Below are 25,356 nucleotides of genomic sequence, written 5' to 3' on the forward strand. Positions count from 1 at the left end.
GGCGGCGCGTGCGCCCACGTGACGTTTTCAACCGCGCTGCGCGGGACCTGCGCCTGCAGAGAGTGAGGCCGCTGGGGGGGCGCGCGGCGATCAGGTGACTCCCGCCCCCACCCCCACCCCACGGCGGGGCTCGCCCGAGCGCTGCGGGGCCAGCGGGATCCTCGGGCTGCGCGGGGCCGGGCGGGGTTGGGGAGGCCCTGGGGCAGCCCTGCTGCTGCCTTGCTGCGGCTGCTCGGGCCGCGTATTGCCGTGGGGACCCTGTGGCACCGCCGGTCCTGGGTGCGGGAGTGGTAGGGGGGATATGCGGGAAGCTCTGTGCAGTGTAACGGTGGGCCTGTGGGGAAATTCTCTGAAGTCCGTGTTAGATAAGCTGCTGCACATTGCCATATAGTGAGGGGAAATAGGTGCAGTGAAAGCAGATGATGTCCCAAAGTCGCTCTGCCTGTGTGTTAGGTCCAGTGTTACAGCTGGAGATAAGCACCATCCACGTACCGGGAAAGAACAAATCTGCTGTCTTCCACGTGTAGCTAACTGAGCTTTCCTTTCTCGTGAAGGCCTCCCGGATTTGAGCAGTCACAGGATGGGCTGTTGGCCCTGTGGACGCCGCAGGGGTCTGTAAGCACTGGCCGCGAGCAGGGGGCTTTGTCAGGCTGCACTGCTGCTCAGGTAAGGGCCCGGGGGCGGGAGGGCACCGGTGGCATGCAGCCACCCTCGGGTATAATTTAGCAGCAGGGACTAAGTTATCAACAGCCTTATTTTAATGTTACAGCATCAAGCAGTTAGCTGTGCTAACATTTTCAGTGATGTCAGCCTGCTTTCCTGTAGCAACGACACTGCAGAAGTCCTTTCAAGGACATTTTTAGCAAGAAAAAGAAAAGAATAAGTGCACTGAAATTGTCTGCAAAGCGTTATTCAGCCTGGAAAGTTTGAAGTCAGCGGAGTTTCAGGAGGCACAGTAGTTCGGTGGAATGTAGCTGCAGATTTGTGCCTTTCCTGCACGTTTGTCTTTTAGTTGGACATACCAGAGACTTCCTTTGAGGCTGTATGTCACTGGCAGTACTGAGGGCTCCCGGTGTCCCGGAGATCCACGCTTCCCCAAGCATGTGCACACAACGCACGCTCAGCTGCATGAGAAGTGCCATTTACCTTCATAACAAGTATTCAGAGACAACACAGTAAACCATCCCTGTTACATCACTGCACACATATAATTACTTAAACTTGAGCTAAAAGAACCTTCTAAAGCCAGAGAACCAGATCATTTTTACCTGCATTTTCTCTAACCTGTACTGGAGGCCTACAGCATGTATCTCTTTCCACTTGCATCAACCTCAACTCTTTGCTGCGCAAATTTACGGTCTCATAAAAGTTGATACACATCCAAATGGCAGTTCCTCTTAGTGCAGAAACCTTTTCCTAAATTGAAGTCTGTCATGTTAATATAAAATCCAAAGTGCTGTCAATCATTTTCATCACACCACACTGACCATTTAAGAATGATTACGGAAGTTTGAGCTGAAAGAGCCTGTAGAAATTATTTAGTCACATGCAAACATTTCAGATTTTTGTCCTTTTTTTGAAGAAAGGTGGATTTACATGTGTTGTACAAAAAGAAGCCAATTTTTCTCAAATATATTATAATTTAAAAAAGCAGATCCCGTGCAGCATGTTAAGCCAAGCCCACATTATAATGACAAGAAGCGCTGCAGGACTTTCATAGACATATTTGAATCAGCTGATGACTTTAGAAGGGATCTTAAAAGCCGCATTGCTATTAGTTGGCTGGAAGTTTAAAACAATAGTCCCTTTTCAGTACAACTGTGCTCTTAGGAAAGCAGTTTCTCCTGCCTTTGGGTTTTAGATCTTGCAGTGCATTATAAACCACTCCCCCACAGAACTGCGCAAAAGATAAGGCCTTCTAGTAAATCTCCCTCTTAACTATTGCAGATCATCACTGAAAAAAATGTAGCAATTGAAGGTATATTATATAAGGTGCTTTGGTGTCCTAAATTCTAAACTCAGATATGTGCAGAGAGAAAAATACATCAGCACCACTTTCTTCCCCGAAGAATCCATTTTAAGATGTTTGTGACCACGTTCTTAATCGGATCCCTCCATTTCAGTACCCACCAAATCTGAAAGGCCAGAGGGCTGTCAGAACTTGTCTTCCACAAGCCTCATTTGACTGAGACCATTGTGCATTACAGATCCCGAAGATGTTAAGTTTTGTAAGTCTGTTTACCAAGGAATAAAATCTCTCCCACTTGGCAATACGTGATTAAATGCAAGTGCATTTGTCTCTCAGAAGGTTTGTCCCTATGGTTTTATAGGAGCAGAAATGGATTCCCTGCACAAAGGGCAATGGCTGACCCATGATAAAATACTCACCTTGCCTCCTTCTATCCCTCATTGCAAGACTGCTTTTGTCATTAAAAGGTTTCCTTTCTTCAAAGGCAGGCTAAAGGTGGGAGCTTGGCTTCTCTGGATATAAACCGTAAAATCTTGAGCGTGCTGGTAGATGAATTTGTGTGAGATGCCAGAGAAAATTTATCCCCCGTGGTTAGAACTTGGTGCCTTCTTTACTCTCATAGACAGAAGGAAATGGCTTTTATTCAGATACAGTGTAGTTAACTCTGCAGGAAAACATCTGAATATTCTCAGACTTCAAAACAGTATTTCTTATGGTTTTTGAGGTTGGGAAGTGGATTCAAGACCAGCTAGTAACTGCCCATCTCTACAACACCATTTCTGAATTATTTTTTTCTGTTTCTCTTGTCCTAGTCTGACATTTGCCTTTGATTAAGGAGATGAGTGACTTTGCCTGTTCTATTGATCAGAATAAATTACCAGCAGCTAATTTATGGACCTCACAAAAGTGCCTTTGACATGGTGAATTGTGCTCTGTTGTTCAGGTAATTGGGTTGTCAGGAAATCTTATTGGCTACTATACAGTATCTCCTATAGAATATTGGCTTATTCATGGAATAGATAAAATCTTTTAGACTTCCAGTTCACCAGATGTTACAAAGGCTGAGCAGGAAGGAAGGAAGCATTCTTCTTGATAGGACTGATGGTAGAAAAAACATTTTGATTGCTGTATGTTGATTTTCCATCTCTCATTTCTGTGAAAAGAAAATGACTTTTCTTGGACTTGTTCAAGTATAAGTTTAGGGGATTTGGTGGTTGCCAGCACTTGCAGATTCAGCTTCAAATTTGGGAAAAAAAAAACCACGCGCTTAGGACAGCATTCTTGCCATCACTGAAATAATTCAGAATCTTACCATTGGCTTTTTAATGTCTGATAAAGATAGAACAAAGCTCACAATTTTTCCAGGTACATTGCAAAGATGATGAAGGTCACCTTATTTCTGTCACACCGCTAGAGAACACGCAAAACACAAAAACAGCAAATGAGCAGCAGGAAGATGTTTTTACACGTGGTGGTTTTTACAGCCAGCTTCCACACTTGCAGGCTATGACATCTGCAACACTGAGAAAAGCGAGCAAAGGATTATTGTTGGAATGAAAAATGAAAGTAGCCCACAAGGGCTCACTTGGGCTCTTTGTATGAAAAACTCCTACCTGAAAGTGTTTGTTTTCTTCTAATACTGTTAAATAGGAATTCTCAAACTGAAACTACAGGAGATGAAGTACTTCTATGAAGTAGCTTTTTATTTTAAACAGCAAACAACCTTTTCCAGTGATTCCTTCCCTGGCTGTTTCCATACACATGATGAGTTTTAGTACGCGTATGTTGGTTATACAGTGGTTTGGTATTAATAACTCAACATTCATTGCCCCAGATGATTGGCAAATGTAAAGAAGAGTTTGCTTTCTTGTTCAGGTACTGGATCTATATCAGTGGGAGTGTTGATAATAACTGTGGGAATGTTTAGGTGATTAGACAGGTTTTGTCTTCAGCTCTGAACACAGTGAAAATTGGGGCAGTTCTTCTGTCTGCATGTTTCACTATGGCCCACTGCTGTGAGGCTCTTTCCTTGTTTGCCTCCATACTGCCCCAAGGAAATAACACTGATGCAAGAATTCAGTAGGAGATGACCCTTCAGGTAGCAAAATCTCTATCTGTCAAAGCCCTGAAGAGTAGAGGAGTATACAGACTGTCAAATAGTCCTAGTGAGGTCCTGCCCAGCATGAGATGAGGGAGTTGCACTGGTGGGAAGATGATCACCTCTGTAGCCTGGAAGCTTTTTGGCTGGTGTCCATGACAGTTTCTCTACATGGAGGTCTAGCTTTCTTCTTCAAGAACTCTGTGCTTACACCAGGAGTTTGTCCACCCTGAAGTTTTTTAGGCCCAAGTGTGAAGGAGTGGCTAAGGAACAGCATTTTTCCATCAGATTTTTGTCCAGGCCCAACACTGAGAGCTGAAGCAGGGCTGTGTGCAGCTCCCTCTGCCTTTATTTCTGTGGGAGCTCTGTGATTCTTTGAACTCCCCTGAGAGTTTTGGGTTATCAAGTGACCTTTGTTGCAGCTGCATTGCCTGCAGAATGGCTCATTTACCAAGCACAACAACACTCCTGTTTGGGCAGGATTCCACTGGAAGTCCATGCCTGACCTGGAGACCTTTGATATTTTGGCTGGCAGACTAGTTGTCTGTGCCCTGCTTGGTATTTTCCTGTAAAATCCAGCCAAGGTTTTCCTTTCTCCAAGAGACATTACCCTTCTTCCCACTCGTTTTTGAGTCCAAGCAGCACTGAATACTTAGCAGATGAAGGGTCCACCCCTCTCTGCAGTGAGCACACAAACCCACAAGCCACCACTTCCCTGCTAGGCAGCACAGCATTCCTGCTTAGGAGGTGTCTCTGAGGTCCTGCAGCTGGGCATATCTGCATTTCCATCTTTACTTCCTGAAAGGGACATTTTATATGTACAGTACAGTTGCATATTGTCAGCATCAGCACAAGCAGGAGATGCCCAAGAGGCTGGGCTTCTTTGGGCTCGTACTCCCAGTGGATACTCATGCTGCTTTCTGCCAATATCTTTGACTGCTGTTACCCAGGGGTGACAAGCCATATTGGAGGAATTTATGAATTGTTCTGATGGGAAGAGCACAGTTGCCTTTTGATCGTGTTGATACCTACTATGTGCCTTTGAAATTACATGGAGTTTTCTTTTTCCTCCTCTTTTTTTTAGCAAAAAGGATTTAAAGAGACATGGAATTTGAAAGAATTATTCGAGACACACTGACATACTTCATCCAGTCCCACATCCCTGCTGCAGACCTCAGGTATGTTGAGTATTATTTTAGCTTGAACTCTGCATTAACTGCCCCTCTATACATTATACTAAACTCAAAGTGGAACATTTGCAGCTTTCCTGCATTTTGTCTTGCTTTTCCGTAAGTCAGATCCAGGATGCAGGTAAATTGTACAGGTGTTGATGTAAATCCTTGAACTATGTTTCAGCATTACAGTCTAGCAAGTCATTTCTTTGGTGACCAAGGTGATTAATTTCCTGCCCAGTAGTACATGTTAGAATATGGAATTCCTTTCATCCACAGCAATCCTAGAGGGCTTTCTAAGCAGTACACTGCTATGTCAGAGCTCTCCCTATTTTGAACTCTGCCCACATGCAGAGATACAGCCGCCTTGAGGCAGCTGGTTACGCAGCCACTGTCAGCAGTGACGCAAGTGGGTCAGCAGAGAATGCTGCATCACATGGAAATTGTAACTTGCCAAAACGTGATGACATCACCAAGCACACCAGTCAGCACAGAAAAATCAGGGTTTGACCACTTAGAATATTTTGGGTAGCTCAGCTAAAGTACCCACAGGATCACAGTCTCTAGACAGATGCAGTGGCTTTCATTTAGTCCTGCCTAGGAAGGTGAACAAAATACACAGTTTTCTGGATTTATCCATAAATGCTTCCCACTCAGTCACTGACCACCTGCTGCTTGGCTTTACCAGTGGGAACTGCCCATAAGTTAAGATACAGTCCACATAGGTACTTCTGCGGTTCTATTAGACACAAGGTTGGAGGCAAATGGAAATGGAGAGAAAGAAGAAACAGTCCTGTTGACCCTGCTTCCTTATCCTGTGTTCTCTGTCTTCAGTGGGATGGATGATGTTTTCTTCTCTTACATTACGGGTGTCCTGGAAGAGCTGGGTTCACCAGAGTCCTCTGAGGAAACCTTTGACATGGATACCTTTGTGGAAATGATGGAGGCATATATCCCTGGCTTTGCAGAAATTCAGAGGTGTGTGAATGCTACTGTTTTAAATGTGCATGCCAGCACTGGAGACCTGGCCCAACCTCATCAGCACCATGAATTCCTCTGTTGTATCCAGATCATTATGTATTAGTACCAAACCTGTACCATTATGATTAAGCTAGGCTTTGCCTGAATGCACAAATCCTAATCCCAGGATAGTTTACAGGTTATATCTTGGCTATCTGGAATGCTAGTTTTGTTTACTGGGCTTCCCATCGTAAAAAGAGTAAGTCAAGTAGGATAGGCTAGCGCTTTAATTCCTTACCCTAATTACGCAGCGTCTGTCTCTTGCAGTGGGGATGTTTGTGAAATGATGTTCTCTCTCTCAGAAAGGCTTGGTGAAGCACGTAACAAAGGTGAGTTACACGTTGAAGTTGACAAAACTTACTGCTCTGCTCTAGTGTCTTGCATCCTACCCTTTGAGAATCCTGACGTAGCCTTTTAGATAGGATAGAACAGAGGTGAAATAATTCTTACAGTGACACAGAAAGAGCCTATAAAAAGAAATGCATCAGAGTAACCTGACCACAGGGCACGCTGGGTTACACACAGCTGGGGAACCACCAGCGTGTTTTCCTAGGTTTAAAATCAAAACAACACCTTGGTTCAAAGGTAGAGCAAACATCAGGGAATTCTTAGACACTTAATAAAAATACCGTAAATACCCACAGCTAAAACATAAGAGGCCTAAGAATCACGAGCAGTTCTACTCTTATAAAGCCTGGAAATGCAGAGCTGAGACACTCCAGCATGTTAGCACTGCCTTCCTGCAGGTCAGCATGAGCAGGGCTGCAGCTGTACACACTGAAGGCAACAAGAACAGCAGTGCTTTCCACTGTCTTGTCATTTAAGAAAGGATTCACTTCAGCAGACAATGCACTAACAACCTCATACTAACAGAAAGCACAGAACTCTGTATTTGGTGGGGCTGATCCTCAGTAGATATCACTGTATCTTTAAGAAAAGCCTAGCCAAAAAGCTATGGGAGGCAGAACTGAAGTGCCCTCTGAAGACCTGACCAAAGGCCAGGAGCCTGGAGCCGGAGTCTGCAAGGAGGAAAGGCTGTGCACTCCGACAGACGGAGCCGAGGCCCAGGTATGTACATCCCACAGAGGAGCAGGGTGACAGAATCTCCTAGCACTAGCTTTCTGGTGCCACCTAAGGCATTTTCTGGCTCCATCAGGAACCGCGAGCATGGGCTGTGACACAGCATCATTGATGCCTGTGATCACCCCTACTGTATGGCCTGAGCAAGACCATGTTCAAGTGGAAAGTTATGTGCTGCCAGAAGAGCACAAGTTGTCACTCTGGCTCATCCTTCCCAGTCCTGAGGCAGCAAGGCAAAAGAGAGCTTGTCTTAGTGCCCTCCAAGATTCTAGAGTACAATAAGGATGCCTCTATAGCAGTAGCCAGGCTCCACCCCACTTCACCCTGTTCCATTCACTTCACAGTTGAGCTTGGTCATTGTTTCTCTCCCTAGCTATGATGCAGCATCTATTGGTCATATCTGAGTGTCAGTCCTGAAGACATCCGTCCCACCTTCAATGACATATGCTGTATACTGAGCTACACCACAGTGAGTCATCGGCACAGCAGTCCTGGTTCTGCAGCTCCATTCAGCGTGACCCATACTGCAAGCATTGCAGCACTTAGCAAATCTCCCCAGCTCCTTACCTCAAGCTCTGATTGCTGTTTCTTCAGTACTGATGTTTTACTGCTCAGCAGTTCAGTCATTTTGTCCATGCCCTTCTAGGAAATGCTGCTGCTGTGCTTCTTTCTGATATAGCCAGAGGTCCCCTTGCTTAGGATTGTCATCTCTTTCTGATCAAAGAGCACATAACCTTGCAAGGGAAGGAGTTCAAGCATTTGAACCACAGTACCCAGAAAGTTTATTCTTAAGGAGATATATAGCAGGACCACACAGATGAGCCAGGCCACAGAAAGCCTATTTCAAAGACAACTGACATACAGGGGCAAGAAATTAAGGGGTGCTTTCTCCTTGCATATACAACGTCCGTTTAGTTTCAGGAAAGGAATTTTTACTCACCTTTATAATGAGAGAGAGAGCCTTCAGCTAACAGCAAGTTGAATTTCCCGACTTTGCAATGATTCTTTTGCTCCACAAAATCAGATCTCTGTGTCTTTCTTGCTCCAACTAGGAAGGCGATGACTTGAAGGGTGGTGTGGAGCTGCTTCTGGAGATGTTCCCTGCATGCACTGTAAGCCAGGCAGAGAAGGCACTAGCGATGGCCCTGGGTAACTTGGAAGAGGCAGTGCAGTTAATTGTGGAAGAGAAGGTGGAAGTCGGCACAGCAGGTGCGAGTGTGAAGGTACTGTACTCTGAGCTGGGTGGCACCAGGTCAGTGAGCGGAGCTCAGATACACATATTCCAGCTGGAGTGGAAATTGACTGCAGGAGCTTTCCATGGTTCCAGCAATATATCAGGAAGATCAACCAAAACAACATCCCCCTCTCCCTCGGCTCTCCAAGCACAGGCTGTGCCTGCACCAAGCCAGCAGCCCAGAGGAGCTGTGTGGCACCCCACTTCCCCCATGAGCTGGTAGTACTGCATTAACAGCTGGGCTCAGCTGAACAAGCAGGGAAGCTGTGCACCCTCTATGTTCTGCTACTCAAACACCTGCTTTGTTTCCTTGCAGGAGCTGGCACGGCCCCGCAGAGCACCCAACCATGAGGAACTAAAGCAGGTTATCTTACAGAAGTAAGTACCCAGAAAAGAAGAATTCAGACAGCAGAAGAGTTAGCAATCTGTGAAAGGTTATAGTGGTCAGATTGGCAATATGGCCTACGAAGATCTTGGACTGTATGATGTTTGGAAAGGATGCTGTGTGAAGCTAATCTGGGTACAGCTGAAACACATTCAAGCACAAGTATAATCATGAGATGGGAAAGCAGGTTGGGTTTTCTTTTAAAGCTCTGGCACGCAGTTTACCTCCATCAGTGGGGTCACAGCACTGGCTGTGCGTGAGGTTTCAGCCTCTTATAGATATGCTGTAAAATCACAGTATTGTCAGCTGAAGTCCCAGCTAAAGGTTCAAGACACAAACATACTGCAGCTCAGGAAACACATGATGCCTTGTAAGAACTACAGCAGCTCATTCATACCTCTATCCTTGGAGACAGTCCAAACAAGTCTAAAGATATCTTTAAGAGACTGTCTGTACAGCAACAGAGATCAAATTTCAGTTGCTGAAGGTGTGAGTTCAGTGCATTTAAGGAAACCTCTCTGAAGTCTCCCTATGGACTTCCAAGGAATGAAAGTGGCTTTAGATTGGTTTACCTTTATTCATTTCCAAACGCATTTAATTCTCAATAGAGAACCCACAGTATGGTTTAATCGATCCACTTTAAGATCTCAGCTTTCATGAGTATCCTCCTGGGGGCACGCTGATTCAATGCATCTACCCAGCCATCTCTTCCACCATTTTACTCCTTTCACTGATGAGGATGTAAACAACTGATGGTAAAGGAAAGGAAAAGCAAAGAAGAATGCCATCCAGATAAAATCAACAATCCCAGTCCTTGCCTGCTTCCAGTGCAAGCTTGCTTCAGAGTAAAATACATGGGAACAAAATAAAAACAAAAAAGCCAACACCAGCTGAGAGTTAAGTTCCTAGGAACTTTAATGACATTTTGGCAACATCCTGTACTTCAAACACCACTCAAGCACAGGTACAAGAGAGCAGATCACCATAGCTGAAGATACACAGGAACAACTATTGAGGGAGAAGTCATGGTCAGCTGTGCTGTCCACCCACAGACCAGCTCTGAAGTCTCAACACTAATTCAGCAGTACAGCAAGCAAATGCTTGGGCCCTGATGTTCCTTTTAAATAGGGAATAAGATGATGCTTTTATTAAGTTGCTTCCAGCTCAAACTTGACACCCTGTCAAGTTGTACATGGAGTGTGAAAGACATACCATCTCTTCAGGGCAGAAGCAGCCAGTTTGGCCCTGTGATCTTTTCCTTTGGCTGCCATCACACCAGCTGAAAAAGAGCAAATTTGCCATAATGGCAGAGCATGCCAGACCTCAGCACCTCCCTCAGTTTTGGAGGAGCTGTCCACTTTCTTAACAGCCTGAGGTTTTGATACCATTCACATACAGCCAGCTATCCCATGAGAATCCTTCTGAATTCTCACCAGAAGGGTGACACTCTTCCTGCCTGTTTCTTTCAGAAGGGAATCTTAAGTGCTCCTAGCTGCAATCTAGGCAAGTAGGACACATTGCACAGCCACAAACCAGCCAGGGAATTAAAGATAAAGGCTGTGAACAGCCCTAGGCAATGCATGTTGCAGTGTTCACTTAGTGCATCTTGTGTTTCAGATACATGATGGTGGATAGTGCAGAAGATCAGAAAACACATCGACCAGCTCCACCAAAAGAGGTGAGAATAGTGAAGTTCCAGCTCACCAGGAGCTTGAATGCCTTTGGCTACAAGATTTAAAAAGCAGGCTGCGTGTCCAAAGAGTAGCATAACACACAATGGAATTTGCGGCAGGTAGTCTCAAAGGAGGAACTAGTCAGCTAAAAGGTGCTGCTGCAGGGTCTGTGATTACCTGGCACTCCTGACTAGCATGGTTCCTGTTCCCTCCAACCCTTCTCCCCTCTGCCCCCTCAGACAGCTTTGTTCTCATTTTTAGCTAAGAGTCCCAACACAAAGGGCAGGTAACTCATCCCAGCTTAGTCTTGCTTTTCCCTTATTCCCCAAACACAAGCTTATGCTTGTCCCCCTCTTTCCCTAGCAGTGGTCGTCCACTTGGTGTTTATGTTTTTCCTCTCCAGGCTCCCAAGAAGCTGATCCGCTACATCGATAACCAGGTGGTGAGTACAAAGGGAGAGAGGTACAAAGACATAAAGAAGCCAGAGAGTGAGGAGATGAAGAAAACTTACATCAGCCTCAAACCAGCCAGGAAGTACAAGTTCCACTGACAGCTGTGTCCTCCTGCTCTTCAGCCTCCACCTCGCTGGCCAGGCGTGGAGGATGGACATGTGGCACTAGGGATGAAGGGACTCCCCTGCCCAACACTAACTGGAACTAACCTAGGAGCCAGGGCACTGCTTTCAGCTTCCTGAACTAACCCAGCTGATAAGGTCAAGCCTCCTCTCCTTGTGTAGCTGTCCTTCTGCCCCTGGGGCACGCTACAATGGTTACTGGGGGCCTGGGCATTCTCTGCTATTCCTTGCATGGGACATTAGATCTAAAATGTAGCTTGTGGTTTTGCAGCAAGCTTTTTAGAAATCTCTGTGCACTGTTGCTTTGAGTGCAAGTGTTAATAAAGATGTGAGTTGGTGTGTATTTCAGCTGAAGCATGCACATGCTTTACAGACACTGCCTCTAATCCCTCTTCAAGGGAAAGACAGGAGCTAGGTCACCTGATCACTATCTTCATCGTGCTTACTACAACAAGTAGCTACTCTTGGGTTGACCACTTACTGGACGCAAAGGATGAGACTAGACTCTAAACAAGAGCTGGGCTCTCCCTGCCAGCACAACCTGCAGCACTCCATGAACTCCAGCTGACAGCGTGGCCAGGTCATTTGGCAATTGCCATTTCTAACCACTATTGAATGACAAGACTATGCAATGTGGAGCACGATGTAGGAGCAGGCCTGGGTACTACAGAAATGTAAATAAGAATCTGGAAGAAACAAATAGCAACAACCAACTGCTCAGCAGTAGCACAGTGAGGTTTGGTGCTTTCCCTCTACTGAAATTGCAGTTAGGAGCACATTCCCCTAGAAAACAATTCCTGTCTTGTGCTAACCCACTGCCTATGGCAGGGTACTAGGTCTGCACGCACACACATGCACACACACTGCCATGCTGGGGCTGCAGGCTGGCACTGGGCTTACACTGCCTTCCTCCCAGAGCTCACCTCCCAAAATGAGGGCTGCCAGCATTTCTCCTTGATACTCCAGCTGGCCTGGATTGTTCTCAACAGCTCTGCTGGCATGCCCTGCACACCCTTCCCAGAAGATGATAGTCCACAGTCCTCATCAGACTTTCTCCTGCTCTCTGGACAACTGCAACTTTGAGATTTAAAATACAACAAATAATAAATCCTGTGTATTAGCTGGTCTGGCCACTGCCTGTTCAGCACTATGGTGTTCCTGCAAGTCCTTCACCCTCTCCGCTTTGGAGGGAGTTACTTCCCCAGGAGGTACACACAGAGCTCACTCACAAACGTGCAGTGGCTGTTAAACAGCCCCAGAGAGAAGAGCGAGACCTTCATGGGCCAGCCTCACCAACAGGATCGACTTCTCCCTCTGCACATCTCAGCAGCAACCAGTTCCGGCGTCCACCAGGGATCCCAGCGTCATGTTGGTCCCCCTCCCAATAGCAGCAGCAGTTCTAGATCTGGAGGTTAATGAAAGGGGCAAAGCCAGCCATGTCCTGCAGGAGAACAAGAGCAGTCTGCGGCAGAGGCTCCACATCCAGCTCCACTCCACGGTTTCGAAGAACGCTCAGGCTGGACTCAGCCACATTGTGGCAGTGCTTCACCTTCAGCGAGCGCAGCTTGGGACAGTACTCAGCCAGAACCCTGACAAGACAGAGCACATGCAGGTTGCATGCCAGACTCCCATGTGCATAACTCACCAGCACAACCTCTTTTCCACTCCCAGCAGCCACACACAAGATCCTTTGAAAACAGCACCACAATGGTCCAAGAGAATCTCAAGGGACATGGTCAGATACCCTCCATATCATGCTGGGGAATTTGCTTTAAATAAACAGAGGGCCTGCTGGTGGTTCTGCCCCAAGATGGCTCTTTAATTGCTTTCAGCCAGAAGAAATCAGACTTCCCTCCCAAGGTCTCTTCTACCCACCCTCGACGCCTGCCTTCCCCACCCTAGTTCCCACATTGTTCAATACCTGATGGAGTCATTCTTGACTCGCAGACACCCCGTGAGGTCCAGGTGCTCCAGCTCAGGACAGCACTTGGCAGTCTCCTCCACTGCCACATCACCCACGTTGGCATTGACAGCTAGCGAGAGAGACTTGAGCCTGCTGCACTTCTGCACGAGGTAGCAGATGGCCTCATCCTTCAGCTGCCGACAGGCTGTCAGGTCCACAGCCTCCAGCGCCTTGCAGCGGTCGGCCAGGTTGCGCAGGGACAGGCTGTCCACCCACTCACAGTGAGCCAGGGAGAGCCACCGCAGGTTGGGGCAGTTCACCGAGATGACCATCAGCGCGTGGCAGCTGAGCTGGGCGCAGCCCTTCAGCTGGATGTGGTACAGGTGGTGGTTCCGCGTGATGACTGGGAGCAGCTCCCTGTCTGTCAGCCAGTCGGAGCAGTTCTGGAGCGCCAGCTGCTGCAGCACTTTGTTGTCCTTCAGCAGGTTAAGGAAAGCAGCTCTAGGGACAGCCGGGCCAATCTGCGTGGAAAACCCAGTAACAGTGAGGCATCCCCTAGGACCTCAGTTTGGCATGGCTCAGCCTAATGTTTCCTAGAGTCCCATCCCCTTCTTCTTTTCCACTGTGACACAGAGGTGACCAAAGCCACGCTCTCCCAGTCCTAGAGCAAACCCTGCCACCTCGCTCTTCTCCACAGAGCACCTCATGCCAAGGCTGCTGCCACAAGCTGGGAGATGTTCACCAGCTCCATTATCTCTGCATTTATTCAATGAGCTACCCACATCTGCTCTTCAAAACCTCTCTGACAGTCCAATCTGGGTCTTCACAGAGCAGCAGGCACCACTGGCCAGGTCCCAGGCAATACTTCCCAGAACCTGTACAAGCTTTCCCTCATCTACTGCCAAACCCACCCCACTGCACAACCCCTGGTGACAGTCATCAGGCCGTGCCACTCTGACGCTGGCTGCGTTTCCATGAGCCACTGCCCCATAATGGTCTAGGTGGAGTTTCCGGGCTCACTCCTCCTGACTCCTCCTGCTAAAGGCAGTGGTGGCATTGCTGGGCCCTGACTCACCACCTCTCCTCCCCAAGCCCATCTGTCCAGCCAGACACGCAAGCCATCAGCCCATGCCCCCAGGCAGAAGCCTCCCTGTTCCCTCACAGCCAGGTTCTCCCACATCAGCACATCCACGGTCCCCCAGCTCCAGAGCCACCCCATACCTGGCTGGAGTCAAAGCAGCGCATGTTGGCCAGGTACAGCTGGACAAGCGCCTGGAACGCCTTGCTGACCCTCTGCAGACCCAGGAGCTGCTGCAGCGGCAGATGGCAGAGGATGTGCGGGACCAAGATGTCCTCCCAGGGCAGGTCTAGGAGGCATCCCCTCGAAGGGGTCAAACTCATCGTCGGCCGCCAGGGAGCCAGGCTGTGCGGGAGCCAGCCTACGCCACCCCACAGCTACAGCCGGGCGCCTCTGTTCCTCCCGTTCCCTGGGAGGAACGGACAGAGAGAAACTCTCAGCAGCGTCCCTCACCGCTAGCCCAAAGGTCGGGACTCAGCAACCGAGCGGGGCACCCGCCTTCCGGCGCGGCAGCTCACCGCTCCGGCACGCGTCCCCGGTCCGCAGCGCTCTGCGGCACGGCATCAGCTGCCCGAGGAGCCCCGGCCCCAGCAATCCACTTCGGAGCCTGCGCTGGGACTGCACCCGGCTCCCGCGCCGAGCAGCTCCGCCCCGCGCTAACTCCGCTCCGCGCCGGCCCTGCGGCATCCGGCGGAGCGAGCGGCCGGCCCTCAGGGCAGCGCTTCGGAGTCTCGTATCCTCCGCCGGCCCCGCACCCAGCGCCGCGGCTCGGGGAGCTCCGCCAAAGCAGCCCCGCGGGCCGGGGGCCTACAGGCCCCGGGACAAGGCGGTAGCGGCGGCAGCCCGGTCCAAGCCTTCCCGCCCACCCCCGGCACCAAAAAGCGTCCCGGGACGCCCGGTCCGGCCCTCGCCGCAGTACCTGCGGACCCAGCAAGGCTCCCCCCGGGACTCCGAGCACACCGGCTGCACCCGAACGGGCCTTCTACCGTCCGCCGGTGCCCGCAGTGACGTCCTGCCGATAGGCGGGGCCTGCACTACCACTGCCCCGCCCCCTGACGCCATGCCCCGCCCCTCCGCGTCATGCCCCGCCCACGGCCGCCAGGAGGCAGCGCGGGAGCCCGAGGTCATGGTTCAGCGGGAACGGGTCGAGGGAGCCGCACGCAAGTGCCCCGGGTGCCGGCTGTCCCGGTGCTCAGCGCACAGCAGCGGCTCCAGCCTCGCAGCTGTCCCAGTTCCCCGGTGCACGGCGGTGCCCCGGATCCCCCCCTATCCCGCTCCCCAGCGCACACCCGCTGCTCCAGCCCAGCGGCTGCGCTGTTCCCAGGCACGCATGGCTCCCGACGCCCCGCACCGCCCCGGCTCGCGGTCCCCGCGTACGCCCCTGCCCCTAGCGGGCGGCCTTGCGCATGCGCAGCGCTGGGCGCTGTCCGTTCAGCACCACGCGGAGCCCGGAACCGTCGGGAGCCGCCGCTGCCGGTGAGCGACGGCGCCGCCCCCGGGCCCCGGCCCCCGGGCCGGCCCCTCCTCTGGCCTCCGGGAGAGTTCGAGCCTCGGGCTTCTTCTTCTCCCGGCACCCGGACCCGAAGCCGCTGGGCCCGGCTTCTCCTCCTCGGTGCCGGTACCGGTAGGACTCTGCCCACCGGCGCCGCCGCCCTCGCCTCGCCCCGCCCTGCCCTGTTCCCGCTGAGCAGCGGGTCCGTGCCGCCGGCGGCCCCCCGGCATCCGCGAAGAGGGGCCCGGGCCCCTCTCGGTGCCGTTGCCATAACGACTCTAGCAGGAGCCGGAGTGGCTATTCCCTTGCGGTCCCAAATTCTCCAGGAAGGAAGATCTTGCCTTCCCTCCGTGGCCCGCTAATTGCTTGCCAAGGAGGGTAGCTGGGGAAAGGTCTTCCTGCCTCAATGCTGGCCCTATGGGAATAGACGGCACCGCTCTCACTGCAGGCGTGGGATTGCTGCACCCAGGAGGTCTCATACGCCCACAGCTCTCAGCTCCCCACTGGCATCTGGCAGCGAGCCCGTTGCTCTGCCTTGCAGGCAATGCCTGTGTCTCCATTACCGCCAGCCTGTGCAGCCAGCTTGGTGCCAGCAGCCCTGGCCGGGAGCCCTGGGTCATGCCTAGCTCTCACCGATCTGTGCTGTGCTTGTAGTCCTTCCCAAGCAGCACGTGTGTGGGGCTGGCAAGAGGGGCCACGCTGCTCCTGCATCAACTTTTGCCAGTGTTTTTCACTCCTTGCCATCTGGGTTGGCTGAGTCACTTCCCAGGAGCCTGCTGGTGGCAGGGTTCAGTACCACTGGGTGTATGGGTGCCCTCAGGGCTCATGTCCCAGGGCAGTTAGTGGGCATGTTCATCTGCATCTTCTGCCCATGGCACGTGGTATGAAGATACTGGGAGCTATGGACAGCTGTGAAGTGCTCAGACTGTTCTGTTTCCTGTACAGAGGCTGTCTGCAGATGCTCCTGTGCTGTAAGGGGATATGCTGAGGCACACCATCAGGATGTCCACCAGTGCTTCCAGCCTAGGCCTACAGCAATGGTAGGTCCCAACCTCGTGTCTGTGAGGGTGTGCTGTATGTGGAGTGGCTGTGGTACAGATTGGGCCTGGGCTAAAATGCTTCCTGGGTCACTGCTGGCTCCCTGGTTGAAAGAGTGTGTGGGAAAGACTGTTTTGACTGCTCCTGGAGAACAAAAGGCGTGAAGATTTTCTAACAGTACATAGTGGGCTGTGTGTCCTGCTATCCCCTTGGCACAGTGTGTGCCTGGTGTCATGCAGAGCTCCAGCTCCTGGTCTGGAGGCTGCCTTTGGCCAGGTGGGTGAGGTGAGCTGGTGGTGCTTCTTTTTCATGGGAGGATTGCACCCTGTGGTTCACCAGGCCCCTGCCCTTCACTTCTGTCCCCCATGTAAGATACTATTTTGGACAGACGGAAGCTTCCCATTCAGCAGCAGTGCTGGACTGAGTGCCAAGGTGCTTGCAGGACCACAGCGGAGAATAGACCTTTGGTGAGTGACACCAGTGATCTTGCTGTCACCCAGTGCTGCTGCTGCCCTGCAAGGGGACAGCTTCTTGCGTCAGGCCTTGAGCTGATCCTGGTGACGAGGAGCAGGCTAAGCCAGGGGGAGGGAGCAGATTAGCTGACAATGGCCACTGCAGCTTTCTTATGCCTCCCTTGTCAGCATACAGGGCTGGCTACTGGGAGCCAGGCCTTGGGCTGATCCCGCCAGTGTCATCCTCATGGACATCCTGCTGAAACACACAAACGTCAGCTAGCTCTGATGATGATGCCCAGCACAGTGGCCTGCCCTTGATCTCATGTTTGGGACATTGGGTTTGGAGGGAAGGAGCCCTGTGGATAGAACGGCTGCGTCAGGTCAGGAGCCTAGGCTTTGATTCTCTCAGTTTGTGGCAGAGCTTGGGCCACTCCTTCCCCCTGTGGCCCCCTGGTTTGCCCCAGCACTGATAATGCAGCTATTTCCATGTCAAAGGCATCCTCAGAGGCTGGCAGAGCTTCCCAGGCCTGCTGGGGCCCAGGGCCGGCTGGGCGGTGTGCTTTGTTGGTAGGAGGCTGCTACAGGTTCTGAGATGGTCCCCTGGTGTGGTGGCTAGGCATCTCACTGGCCAAGTGCCTGCAGCCTTGCAAAGGCTTTGGGGTGTTTGCAGTTTTCTACCAGAGACAATCTGAGTCTACAGTTGGGGTTAAAATATATATGGTGAGATCTAAACAAACCTACAGTCAGATCAAAGTAAAGCAAGCCGAGGTGGGCTACTGGGAGACTGCCTAGTGTCTGGTCTGGATGCTCAGCTTTGTCACTACACCTGTAATTACTCCTCCTCATCTGATATTTCAGTTTCCACACTTTTTACAATTACGTATGTGCCCGCGTTCCCTCCCTGCTGTTAGGCAGCATGCCTGGGGCTCACTGTCCCTCTTTTGCAGCAAACACTCCCTGCATCCGCTGCCTGTTCCTCCTTGCACCCTTTTTCCTTTCTCCATGTGAATCCGAAGGAGGAGGGAGGGCATAACTCCGTACTGCTGCAGTTGAAGAGCAGCTCCAAGGATCTGTGCTGCAGCTTGCTGCCTGCCGGGAGCCCACATCAGCAACCTGCAAGGCTGCCTTGTTCCAGGCCAACCTCACCTCTCTGCAGGTCTGAACCAGCGGCCTTGCTGCAGCACACACCCCGCAGCCAGGCCCTGCCAACTGCTTTCCTTCGAGACCATCCTTTCATGAGCATCTTTTTACCAAGAGATACTCCCACACAATTGTTCCCTTAACTGCTGTGTTGGGAGATTATTTATGGCTCAAACTGTGCTGGGGCCCCACCTCCCACATCCCCAGGACAGGTTCTACCATGGTGGCGTTTTCGCCTTTGTCCTGATGGAGTGAAGCTGGTGCAGGCAGACACCTGGGGCCACGTCCTCACCCACCCCCAGCAGGTGAGTGCCCCCGTGCTGGGGAGCAGGAGGTGCCAGGGAATGGCACGTGTGCTGCGCTGCATGGGGCTGGATGGTGTGGCAAGTGTCAGGACAGGGTTTCTGCACCACTTACCCATAGCCAGCGGCCTATAGCAGATGAGTGCAGCAGCCCATTAAAGGCTTGGCTTGTACTGCAGTGGGTTTTTAATATCTAGCGAGGATGTGGTCAGGTGTTGGCACAGAAGGGATTAATTAGAGCCATGTAGTTAAGTCTGGGCCCTGAATGAATGCAGCAACCTCAGTGGTTGCCCCGAGCCGTCATTGCAGAGACAAAGCTCCTCACCAGGAGCAGCCTCCTGTGGGATCAGGCTTGCATTGCTGTGGTTCTTTCCACTGGGATGGAGCACCTGCCAGCAGGACATGCACATGTGCAGGGCTGTGCTGCACCTTGGGGTGAAAGCACTGCCCTGCTGGCTTGGTCAGCAGCCCAAGTGCCCCAGGACATGCTGGGGGCCACAGCGTGTTAGCCCCTCCTGCCACCTCCTCTGTGTGGTGGCTAGGACAGTCTAATGTCCTTGCTGGTGCCTTGCAAGCACTAAGTTGGTGGTTGAGCTGTCCTGGTGACAACTGGGTACAGGAGGGACAGGTGCAGCACGGCTCTGTGGAGGTGAGCAAGGAAAAAGGCAGCAGCAGTCACACAGAGTGCTGCTGGATGCTGCCCTAGGCTGTGCCTGGGGACCCGGCAGGGACCAGGAGGTGGGGTGGGGTGACATGCAGCTGGTGGGACCATGCAGGGTGATGTGGTGCTTGTGCACGTAGACTGGAGGGTTCAAAGTGCCCAAACAACAGCGAGTAGCGAGGGTGCAAGGCTGTGGGAGGGCGAGGGGGCACAGCAAAGCAGCAGGTGGAAGTGGGGAATGGCAGTGCTGGGAGGGCCCTGGTACAGGCATACTGGGGAGCTTGGAGCCCTTCCACTTGGTTGAATCTGACACTCTGGCTCTGGCTTAGAGAAAAGCCTTCCCCCCGCCCTGCTGCCATCAAGAAGCTGCTGAAGGAATCAGGTCGTTGATCCCGTGGCAGTGAGGCCCCTAATTAGCCCAGCTTCGCTCCAGTCTGCCGAGGAAGCTGTCAGTGCGAGGCAGCTCGGGGACCCATGGTCCCCAGCGTGGGGGAGAGGGGCCATTCAGGCAACAGCCTGCAGGAGGAGGGGAGAAAATGGCAGTGCTTCAATGCATTAAAGATGAGCAGAGCGGGCTGCTCCCTCCCCATGTCCCTGCACTCAGGCAGGGACAAAAGGACACGCTTTCTGGGTGACAGCAAGGGCAGGCGGGCATGGAGCTGGGCTTGCTGCTGGCGGGAGTGCGCCTAGAAGGGTGCTCTGCCTACATTCCTCCTGCAGCACAGCATGCACAGGGGACACCCGCTCTCCTGGGCCTCTCCTCCCTCTCGCCAATGGTAACGATTGCCGGGCTGGGTAATAAAGCGCTGTTTAATAGCGCATTGATCCAGCAGGCAGGGCAAGCGATGAGTGCTGCTTCCAGCTGCTGCCACGTGCAGGCCTGGTGCTGGCAGCACAGGGGCCAAGTCCCCAGCACCCACTGCCCCATGCGTAGCGCATGAGATGGTTTTATTTCTCAGCATTGTAGCATGGTGCAGTTTCTTGAAACCACAGTGGCATTTCCCATCCTTGAGGGTTCCCAGGTGGCTTGGGACATGCGGCACCTTTTGGCCCTTCGTCCCTGCAGATCCCAAGCGGTGATGGTGCGCAGTGCACAGCAGCATGGCAATGACCAGGACACATCCCCACGTCCCCACGGGAATGTGCCCACTGCTGCTCAGGTGCATAGAAACAGGTTCATGGTGGCACGTGGGGACATGCACAATGGGACATGGGATGAGCACGGTGTTACCCAGGGACACGCACACGGACGCGAGCACGGTGTCATCCCGGGACATGCACACCGGGCCCGGTGCGGTGCGGTACGGTGCGGCCCGGCCGCCCCCGCCACCGCGTGTCCCGGTGCTACCGGGAGGGGCGGGGCACGGCGCTCTGCGGGAACTCCCATTGGCTGTCGAGGCTGTCAGCGGGGCGGAGTGACGGCCCCGCGCCGGGATTAGCGCGGCGGGGAGCGGCTGGCTGGGGCCGGTGGCACCGCACCGCACCGCGCCCGACGGGGCGGACCGTGCCGTGCCGTGCCGTGCCGTGCCGTGCCGTGCCGTGCCGTGCCGTGCCGTGCCGTGCCGTGCCGTGCCGTGCCAGCAGCAGCAGCAGCAGCAGCAGCGTGGAGCAGGATGCGGCGGTGGCAGTGGCAGTAAGGCGCGGGGAGCGGAGCGCGGCGGGGCCGGAGGCCGGAGCACCGCGGCGGGGGCGCGGAAAGTTGCGGCAGTTGCTGCGGGGCCGGAGCGGGCGGGAGCAGGGCGCCCGCGGTGAGCGGCGGTGCGGGGCTGCGGGGGCAGCGGTACGTGTCCGGGCGGGGAGCCGGGCGGGCTCCTGCTCATCCGACTGGCTGTCACGTCCACTCAAGGCTGATCCCGAGCAGACGGAGGCGCGGGGCGAGGCAGGCAGAGCTGGGGGCGAGGGAGGGGGCACGGGTCCTTCCCCGGTCTGGGGGGGCACGTCCCCGACTCGGCGATCCCTCGGTAAGGGGTCCCTTGCGGTCGCCACCTGTTTGTGCCACGGCCACAGAGTCTGCGGGCTCCCCTTCTGGGTCACCGCCGTCCCCACATTGCTCTGCGTCCTTCAAGTGCAGAAGCTCCTCCAGGCCGTCCCCGCCGGACCGCAGCACCCCCAGCCCGGCTGACCCCGTGCCCAGCTGCCGCTGGTGGCAGCCGACCCATGCCCGGCGCAAGCAGCACAACCCGTCCTGTGAATTCAGCACCTTCCCTCTCCGTTCCATTTCTTGCCTCTTCCCCGGCATCCTTCCGCAGCGTGTGTGCGTTGGCCCTACACACACCTCGCGTGGGTGTGCGCTTCCCCTGCAGCGTAAGCAGCGCCGGGCGTCTGCTGCTTCACCCGCGTCGCCCCGCTGAGCCGGGCAAGCGCCGGCACGGCGAGCAGCTCTCGGGTCCCTCCGGAACAGCCCCGAGGCCAGGAGGAATCCCCGGGCACCCCTCTGGTGCTCAGAGGAGACAGCCAGCGGGAGCAAGGTCCTTGTAGGGGCGAGCTGTTGTGCTGAACAAATGAAATTCCCAATAGATGTGCAGCCCCTGGCTGCCACACTGCTGCTCCTGAGTTGTCCCCTGTGACACGTGTCCCGTGCTGCCCGTGGCTTCCCTGTGCATGGGAGCCTCGAGGCAGCCTCCCTCAGGTGCCATCAGCCCAACCATTCATCACATTGATTTAAAGAGCATCGGTTTGATTCATAATTCAAATCAGTGAGCAGGAAGTCTCAGCTACACCACTGATTTTTCGTCTCTGTTGCATTTGTGCTTTTTACCTTTCATCGCTGGAGAAAGGCTCACTGTGCTGGATGGGGGGGCAGCTCAGCTCCAGTGGCTCACAGGCGGGCACGGCCTTTGCTCTGCATTTGATAATTCCCCTTCGATAAGCAGGAGGACGTGCTGTGCTCATCCCATTTATTTTAGCAGTAACTCGCCTGCATTGCGATGGGCTGTTTTTTATAGATTCCTTATGTTACAGTGCATGCCAACTATTTTCTAGTGATAACTTTTCTCCTTGGCATGCGTGTCAGTTTGCATTTAGATAAAAGTGGGGTTTCACTTGAAATACATAACCCAGCATTTGTGTTATTTATCAGTTAAGCAACCTTGAGCGGGACTACAACCATAACAGGAGAAAAGATTATAAGAACAGTAACCGACATCTTAAACGGGAGAGTATTTTCTTCAGGCAGTGGGTTATGGATTGCTGCTCGGTAGGAGCCACGTGTTCTGGAAGTGTAGTAGTGCAGATAGAGATGTCTGCCCCATGTGGGTGATTTTGGCTATTTTATTAAGAGTTATGTCTCTGCATCTCCTCAGCCTAAACACCGTTGAAAATCCAGTCCTGCGGCCTTCAGTTTAACCCTGTCTGGTTTGCTCTCAGCAGCTGGGAGAAGAAAACGTGCTGTCCTCCACTGACATTTGGGTTTTTGCATTCAAGTGCTGAGATCTGAGTGCAGGAATTGGTACCTCTGTATCCTCAGGGAGCCAAAAGCCCTTCCTGCACACCGGCAGCTCAGAGGACTCGGAGGAAGAGTCCGAGTGTGAGCTGTGCTGAGAGAGCAGAGCCGGCAGCGCTGCCCACAGGGCCGCCTGGCGCCAGGTCCTCCCATCCCGTGGTGTGTCTCACCACCCTGGGGTGACAGGTGTCCCGACGGGAAACGTCCCGAGCCGTGCTGCTGGCTCAGGCGCGCTCGGCCCCCAGGCAAGGCTGTCTCAGCTGCCTCTGTTTGGATCCACCGGTGCTGACAGCTCTGTCTGTGCCACAGATTGCGGCTGTGGCATGTGACGGGTGACACACTTTAAAACACAAGCTGACCTCCAAAGAGATGGCTTCTTCCTTGGGCTGCTGGTGTCAAACTCCTTCAGAGTGGGGATATCTCAGCAAGCCCATGTATCTTTTTTTCCCCTTATGGAGATTATATTAGGTGGCTACAGGTAGTAAAATATTCAGCCTAAGTCAGGCTAAATGAAACCAATTTCAATGTACACAGCATGTGCTCCCACTGTATCTGCATGCTGCTGGTCTGTAGGACAGTGCTTGAGGAGTCATGGGACCCAAGGACGGCAGCGCTTCTCAGGCTACCTATCCCCAGATGTTTGGGCCGATCTCCATCCTACATCCACTTTCAAGCAATATCACAATGTCTACATTCCCCCACCTCTGCCCCATTCTCTAATCACCTCTCCTTGCCCTCCAGGGCTGCCTGAGGATGCCTCGCCCTGCCCAGCTCCAGCCCTGACACCTGTGCTCACCCTGTCAGCATGGCGCAGGCAGGGGGCCTCGTCCGCCTGCCCCCAGCCGAGGGCTGCACCGCCTCACCCCCGCCTTTCTCCCACCATGGGGACCGCAGGCCCTGGCCGCCCATCGCCTCCAGCCCTGAGCCAGGCCGGCACAGCCCCCCACGCTGCCTCACTCCCAACCTCAATGCTGGTCGCTTACACCTCCTGCGCAAGGGCCTGGCCCTCGAGACCCGCCGCTGCCCCCCTGGCCTCTACAACAGCACCGGCTCCCTGGCTCGCAAGCCGACAGAGATGGGGCCTTTTGGCAATGGGGGCTGCCCGGGTGGGGGGCGGCTGACAGCCCCCTGCACCCCGCGGAGGGGCCATCCTGCCCCAGGGCTCACCTCGCCCGGCAGCCGCAGCCCACTGGTGGCCCCGGAGGGACGCAGCTCCGTCGTCACCTTCCGCTTCATCGAGAAGGCCAGCGTGCGGCCCCTCAGCGGACCCCAGGAGAATGGCCCCACGGAGCCCAGCGGGGGCTGGCGTGTGCCCCCTGGGCAGCCCCAGCCCCAGGAGCAGCTGCTCCGCAGACTGAAGCTGGAGGCCTCCGCATCTGACCCGCTCCTGGCCGGCTGCAGGTCCCCAGGGCAGACTCGTCCCCACGCAGGCGGAAGGGATGCCCATTCCCTCACCACCAGCTGCCTCTTCAGCTCCCTTGCCAACGGGCTGCAGGCCCCACAGGGGGACGTCCTCGCCAGCCCCTGGCCCCAGGTAGGTTCCCGTGGCCCCACACCGTGCTGCATCCAGCCCAGCCCACTGACCACCGTGTCCCTGCAGGGCAGCGCCTGGCCATGCCCCCGACAGAGCTCAGCCCATGCCCAGCGCATCGCTCGTGCCAAGTGGGAGTTCTTCTACGGCTCACTGGGTGCCCCCAAAATGGGTAAGCTGTCAGGCAGGGACACTGTGGGTATGCAGAGCCCCAGCCCACCGGCATTTGGGGTTAAATGGGGGCTCTCGGCTTTCTTCCAGGCTCCTCGGCCCCCATCACTGAGCCCCCGCTGCAGCCCAGCCACCCGCTGCCTGCGGAGCCGCCCATCTTGGCTCCCAAGCACGGCCTGAGCCACGTGGAGGTGGAGATCGAGGTGTCCCCAGCAGGCGGCAGGGAGCAGGGCTCCTGTGAGACGGGCATAATCAGGAGGGCTGTGAAGTACTCTGAGACAGACCTGGACACCGTGCCACTGCGCTGCTACCGCGAAACCAACATTGACGACATCCTGGCTGAGAGGGATGAGGTGGATTCTGCTATTGAGAGCCAGAAGGACAGCGAGAGCAACCCCAGCTTTGCGGGGACTCCGGGCAGGAGGGACAGCATGCCCGAGGGGAACCCTGAGCACAGCGTCCAGAGCACGAAGGATGTGCTGCGCGACGGAGATGCAGATGAGGATGATGAAGTGTTTGAGGCCACGAGGAAGGAGAGCAGGGAAAGGTGAGGCTCAGCGTGGGAGGGCAGAGAGCTCCCCTCACCCTCCTCGGTATCCCAAGTGTGTGACAAAGGGGCTCTGCCAAATAAGTGCCTAAGCCAGAACCCTCAGTAGCTGTGTTTGAGCTGTGTGCAGGGGTCAGAGTGGTCTTTCACTGTCCTGCAGGGCTGGGGGTCCCTCGCTGCCCTGTGGAAGGAGCGGGGTGGTGCTGGTGTCCAGCGCAGAGCAGAGCGCTGCACTGCAGGACCCACTCCTGTGGGGACAAGTCCTGTGATCAGGTCACTGTTTGAGCCTGGTACCTGGGGACAGTGCCATGGGTCACTGGGTTGAAGGGAGTCCGTTCACACTTGTGTTTTGTGTTGTTTCTTGCTTGGGTGGCAAAATAATCTGTACTGG

At 53.8% G+C, this 25,356-nt stretch overlaps 3 protein-coding genes across 12 annotated transcripts in view; 2 read left to right on the plus strand and 1 right to left on the minus strand.

The window, feature by feature from the left end:
* On the plus strand, positions 1 to 11,553 carry CUEDC2 (CUE domain containing 2). Of its 4 annotated transcripts, XM_021399039.1 has the most exons (11): positions 1 to 94; positions 555 to 666; positions 2,782 to 2,912; positions 5,152 to 5,245; positions 6,074 to 6,300; positions 6,511 to 6,588; positions 7,194 to 7,327; positions 8,392 to 8,562; positions 8,890 to 8,951; positions 10,576 to 10,636; positions 11,035 to 11,553. In XM_021399039.1, exons 4-11 carry the CDS (start codon positions 5,172 to 5,174, stop codon positions 11,179 to 11,181), a joined length of 954 nt encoding a protein of 317 aa, XP_021254714.1. In that variant the 5' UTR covers positions 1 to 94; positions 555 to 666; positions 2,782 to 2,912; positions 5,152 to 5,171; the 3' UTR covers positions 11,182 to 11,553. The 4 variants fall into 4 exon arrangements, with proteins under 4 accessions (XP_021254714.1, XP_021254712.1, XP_021254715.1 ...); XM_021399037.1 differs by lacking the exon at positions 2,782 to 2,912 and having other exon boundaries at positions 2 to 94; XM_021399040.1 differs by lacking the exon at positions 2,782 to 2,912 and having other exon boundaries at positions 4 to 94; positions 6,074 to 6,217; positions 6,527 to 6,588.
* Positions 11,540 to 15,250, minus strand: FBXL15 (F-box and leucine rich repeat protein 15). 3 transcript variants are annotated; one of them, XM_021399045.1, is made up of 5 exons: positions 15,106 to 15,250; positions 14,330 to 14,595; positions 13,127 to 13,629; positions 12,755 to 12,794; positions 11,540 to 12,646 (listed from the first exon to the last, which is right to left on the minus strand). In XM_021399045.1, exons 2-5 carry the CDS (start codon positions 14,507 to 14,509, stop codon positions 12,605 to 12,607), a joined length of 765 nt encoding a protein of 254 aa, XP_021254720.1. In that variant the 5' UTR covers positions 14,510 to 14,595; positions 15,106 to 15,250; the 3' UTR covers positions 11,540 to 12,604. The 3 variants fall into 3 exon arrangements, with proteins under 3 accessions (XP_021254720.1, XP_021254719.1, XP_021254718.1); XM_021399044.1 differs by lacking the exon at positions 12,755 to 12,794 and having other exon boundaries at positions 15,106 to 15,248; XM_021399043.1 differs by having other exon boundaries at positions 11,540 to 12,794; positions 15,106 to 15,239.
* PSD (pleckstrin and Sec7 domain containing) overlaps positions 15,573 to 25,356 on the plus strand; it is a 35,880-nt gene continuing 26,096 nt past the window's right edge. Inside the window, exons 1-4 of one of the 5 annotated variants that reach the window (XM_021399000.1) lie at positions 15,849 to 16,718; positions 23,458 to 24,250; positions 24,317 to 24,419; positions 24,509 to 24,965. In XM_021399000.1, coding sequence (XP_021254675.1) covers positions 23,522 to 24,250; positions 24,317 to 24,419; positions 24,509 to 24,965 — 1,289 coding nt within the window. In that variant the 5' untranslated portion in view covers positions 15,849 to 16,718; positions 23,458 to 23,521. Of the gene's footprint in view, positions 15,663 to 15,702; positions 15,811 to 15,848; positions 16,719 to 20,817; positions 20,908 to 23,457; positions 24,420 to 24,508; positions 24,966 to 25,356 lie in introns of those variants that run through there. The other 4 variants (XM_021398998.1, XM_021398999.1, XM_021399002.1 and 1 more) reach the window with 4 other exon arrangements.

Source organism: Numida meleagris, chromosome 5 (genome assembly GCF_002078875.1).
Source record: "Numida meleagris isolate 19003 breed g44 Domestic line chromosome 5, NumMel1.0, whole genome shotgun sequence".
Taxonomy (NCBI): Eukaryota; Metazoa; Chordata; class Aves; order Galliformes; family Numididae; genus Numida; species Numida meleagris.